The sequence below is a fragment of the Crocodylus porosus genome, unplaced genomic scaffold, assembly GCF_001723895.1.
Source record: "Crocodylus porosus isolate Cpor-Errol unplaced genomic scaffold, CroPor_comp1, whole genome shotgun sequence".
NCBI classification, from domain to species: Eukaryota; Metazoa; Chordata; order Crocodylia; family Crocodylidae; genus Crocodylus; species Crocodylus porosus.
Window position 1 is genome coordinate 22,559,422 of NW_017728912.1, and position 4,855 is coordinate 22,564,276.

Genomic DNA, 4,855 nt, shown 5'->3' on the forward strand with positions numbered 1-4,855 from the left:
GTCAGGAATGAGAGGCACCAGCAAGGGGTGGGGGAAGGGTACTGCTGTTTAGAGGTGAGGAGCCCTGGCAGAGCTTGGGTCAATGGATCCAGAGTGATAGGCAGCAGCAGGGCTGGGGGTGGGGGTGGCTTGTCAGTGAGGGGCAACATAATGGGCAGGGACAGAGCACCGGCATGTCACTGACCCTCCATCATATTCCTGTCTCCCACCTCCTTCATGACAGGTGTCCTCTTTTTTGGACCTGGAAATATGGTAGCCCTAACTAAGTGTAATCTTAACTTTGGATTTACAAAGTGAGAAAAATGCAATACCCTCCTAAGGGCTTTTCATTTCTAAAGTAACTGATACTTATAACCTTAAATCCAGTTTAACGAATTACTTAGACAGGAAATAACCTTTTCAGATGTTCCAGATTAACTTTTTCAGAAGGACTCTGTTCCACGCCCCCTTCCCATTACCAGATTAGAAATCATCGTCTTCCGCATGGTTCTAATCACTTGTTGCATCCCAACATACTAGACCATAACAGACCTCCTACGTACTGCTTCTTCAATCCCCTCTCCCCACAAACCTTGGTATTTGTCTCAGGTATGGTAGCGGCTACTGTTTTGGATGCAATGCCTTCTGAGGTTGGATACAACTCTCCTCTGAATTTCTAATGCGAAAAGTAATGGAAGTCAAGCTCTACTCTAATTTAGCCAAGCCAGCCATTCATCAAGACATATAAAGTGCAAACAGAAATAGCTAAGGAAGGTATTAGGGGGAAGAAAGTATTTAAATAAAAACACACCTTTGGAGAGCCAGTGTGTGATATAAATGTATTTCAATACATACATAATAAACAGGCAAGAATTATTTGCAGCACATCAACAGCTGTGTGATCGCTATTGTATATTTAACTCAAAGGATAGATAAGCAGTATAGTATATTTCCCATACTATGCATACAAAAAAGTAAGGTAACAAAACAGTTTTCCCATTTTGAGGGTTTGCACAGCGCACACTTTGTTTGACCTCTACATGTCTTAAAACAAAATGTTTTTATAACCTTTTCAGTTTCTAAAAGAAATTTACACTATGTAATATATATAAGCTGTTTTCTTACCAGGAACTGATGGATGCATGGTAAAAGCACAAGGTCTGCCAGGGTAAAATAAAGCCCTTCAGCAAAAATATGCTCCAAGGTTGGGAGGTCAGAGGTTTTCGTTTTCCTGATGAGAGGGGGCTCCCTGTTGGTTGTAGCTGGTACTTCCTGCACAGTTAATTTGGAGAAAGCCACTCTCAGTTCCAAGCTTGTGAGTGTTTGCTCCTGCTTTTCTTCTATTATTCCTTCTTCTGTGCTTCCCATTGCAAGTGCAGGCAGTGAGGCAGTGTTGTCAGCTGTATTTTGCTGCTGCAGTTTCTGCCTTCGGATTTTGTCATCATTGTGCACCCTGACAGGTTCTCCAAGCTTTTTCTCAAGCTGCAAAACCTCAGGTGGAATAGTCTGACACCGTTCAGGAGATGCAGTCAAAAAGCTCTCAACAGCCAGAGGGATGCTGATTTCACAAAGTCTGGTCCACTGGCTAACCTATCAGATAGATTTAAATAAGCATGTTCTCATTAGAATGGTTAGGACTATCTAAAAAGTTTTTCCAAAAAAGGTGCAACTTCCACCTTTAAAGATATAGTGTGATTATCTTACAAACTCACAAAACACATGCATTATATATAACTTACGTAAATAGGGTGGAATTTGATCTCTCAATTTCCTTACTATGTAATTATATACAAGTTGTTTTCTTACCAAGAATTGATGGATGCATGGTAAAAGCACAATATCTGCCAGGGTAAAATATTGATATTGCTAATGATGTAACAGTATTTATTCAGGATATTAAATTGTATATGCCAAAGTAATAAATAAATGGTACCTGGTCTGTTTAAAAGTTTGTTAATTTGTTTTTATTTTTTACTGATGGCAACCTGGGATCACTGCATACTTCATGAGAAGTAAAAACTATGACTAAGTGATGTAGGTCATCCCAAATAATTGCCAACAAAACTAGAATCCTATCCCATCTATGAATGTGCTACATGCAATTTTGTTTTTCTCTAAAAGCTTTTTTAGAAATGTTTTTGAACAAAGTTGGGATGGCTTTCTTGCTATGTGGTATCAGTAAGTCCAAGTTTTTATCTTAATTTAAAGTTTATTTTTCTAAATCTCTTCCCCTTTATTTCTACTTAAATATTTTTAAGTTATCATTCAGATTCTACTTTACCCTCTTGTTCAATTTACTTGACTGGTACAATAATCCAGAATCAATCCCATCAAATTAACTTGCATAGAAACGATTTTCAGTTCAATTTCTGGGGGGATTGGGAGAGGTAAAATTATAATCTCCCTAAATACAATTGTATAACCCATACCACAACTCTACCCACTTACACTATATTAGTTGCATAATTTCAGATTAGGGGTACACCAACCGAGATTTTGGGGGCCGATACTGATACCCAATATTTAAGGAGGCATATCAGCCTATACCCATCCAATTTCTGATACAGCTGCCTCCAGCTGATAAGTCTGTGTGGTGGAAGGGGAGGGAAGAGGCCTGGGGGAGGCAGTGAGAGGGCACTGGTGACGCTGGGAGGGGACTGCAGCCACCCCGATTTTGCCGCAGTTCCACTCCCAGCGCCGCCACCGCCAGCCATCTGGCGCAGTCCCAGCTCTTCCCAGCACATAGGTGGAGGTGGGGCATTGAGCACTGAAAATCCACATGCTGGGAAGAGCCGGGACTGAGTCAGGCGGCTGGTGGCAGCAGCGCTGGGAGTGGAGCTGCAGCAAAATCTGGGGTGGTTGCAAGCCCCTCCCAGCACCACCAGCATCTGCTCTGAGCCCAGCCCCTGGCGAGAAGAGCCCCACACCAGACTTACCAGCTGGAAGTAGCTCTTCAAGCTACCAGCTCTGCTCCTCGCTGCCTGAGTGCTGTGCTGCGACTGCACGCAACACAGGCATTTATCGGTCAAATTATTGGCCCCATCAGGCTGATTTCCAATACAGCCAATTTTTTTTATATTGGTACAGCTCTTACATCAAACCAATGCATCAGTGCACCTCTATTTCAGATTATAATTAATTTTCCCATAGATACTATGGATTTTCAAGGAAATAGTTCACACAATATTTCAAAAAACTGACAATGGGAGAAAACTGCAGACTCAGGAATTACTCGAGTTTTATGATGAAGACAACATGCTCCCTGCCTATGTCCTGGTTTGGTTTGGTGTTCAAAAGTATCTCAAAGACTAATTCAGTTAAATCCAATTTTTAAATGACTTGCAAGTAAATAAAAATATTACATTTAAATAAGGGTGAAAACCGTTCAACGCTTCTTGTTTACACATATACTGGAAGGAGCTTATACTCCTGAAATAGTAGTAGTTAGCAGCATTCATAATTAGCAAGTACGAGTTCATTAACCAAACCTGAACCAAGTACTATCTTTAACAGACAGCTCCATTTCTTTAGAGAGCAGTTTAAAAAAAAATCTCAATATTTCCAGCACGATTTGGTTTGACCTTTAGTTAAAGATCTTTTCTCCTAGATAACTAATTTTTGTTGGTCCCTACGGTGGTCACTTAAGTTTCATGGCATCTTAAAATACCAAATTTTAGGAGCATACATATTTAAGATGTATTAAAATTAAAGGTTAACTGAAATGATTTTTAAATGCAAAAATCTTTTAAACTCCTAAATTACTAGCTATATATGTGTACAGACTTAAAATACATGCAACCTCTGCACATATTTCTCCACAGTCCACAAGAACTGATTCATCACTGTGCTACTACAGTTTTACACTGTTTTAATTTTGAAGGAATTACAGCAGCCCAAATAGATGAGAACATTAGTGCACGGTTTACACCTGAAAAGAAACTGTAACTAATCTGGGATTCACAGGAGCATTCGAATATGCCTAAATGATTTAAAAACCAAACTCCTAAGGAAAACAAGCCAAAAAGAGTTTGTCCCAGTAAGCATGATCACAAGATCAAAACAAACTGCAGTGGAAGATGCAGGATCTATAATATAAGGGTGCCTATACACATGCAGGGAGGCTACTCCGCCATATTGTAATTGCAATGCATCAGAGTAGGCTCAATTAATCAAGTCTGCTGGAGCCTGGTAATTACGACGCTCCAGCAAACTCCACCATCATATGCATCAGTATCGCCATGCTGAAAAAGGGCTGCAGGGGCACTTTAACCTAAAGCTTGTTCAACGAGCTTTAGTTAAAGTGTCCCTGCCACCATTTTTCAGCGTGGGAACGCTGATACACATGACACTCTGGGAGCTTGAATTAGAGTGGCTCTGAGAGCATCACCTGTATTCAGTGTCCTGTGCTTCAACATGGTGGCAGGGGTGCTTTAACTAAAGCTCATTTGATAAGCTTTAGTTAAAGCGACCCCACTACCATTTTGAAATGGAGGGGGATACCGGATAAAAGAGCTTTTACTGTAAAATCATTGAAGTCTGATTTGTATGGTGCTATAACTTTAGTGTTTGGAATACCATGAAGGGATTGCCTAGGGCTCAAGATCCAGGGTGGTCCCTGACAGTTGGCAGCAGATATGGACTGTCCTAGGACATGAGCCCTGGGGCAGTTTCTATCTGCTGACAATCAGCTGATTCTTGAGCACCCAACTTGCTGATGCAAGAGGTGCCCAAGATTTCATAGATTTCATAGACATCAGGGCTGGAAGGGACCTCGGGAGATCATCGAGTCCAGCCCCCTGCCCAAGGGGCAGGAAGTCAGCTGGGGTCATAGGATCCCAGCAAGATAAGCATCCAATTTACTCTTGAAGGTGTTCAA

The 4,855-nt window shown here is 41.2% G+C and overlaps 1 protein-coding gene across 3 annotated transcripts in view; it reads right to left on the reverse strand.

Moving 5' to 3' along the window:
- The window catches only part of GSTCD (glutathione S-transferase C-terminal domain containing), a 150,310-nt gene that overhangs the window by 124,088 nt on the left and 21,367 nt on the right, over positions 1–4,855 (reverse strand). For all 3 annotated transcript variants that reach the window (XM_019534148.1, XM_019534147.1, XM_019534149.1), the window contains exon 3: positions 1,105–1,569. In XM_019534148.1, the coding sequence (XP_019389693.1) occupies positions 1,105–1,569 (465 nt within the window). The remainder of the gene's footprint in view (positions 1–1,104; positions 1,570–4,855) is intronic.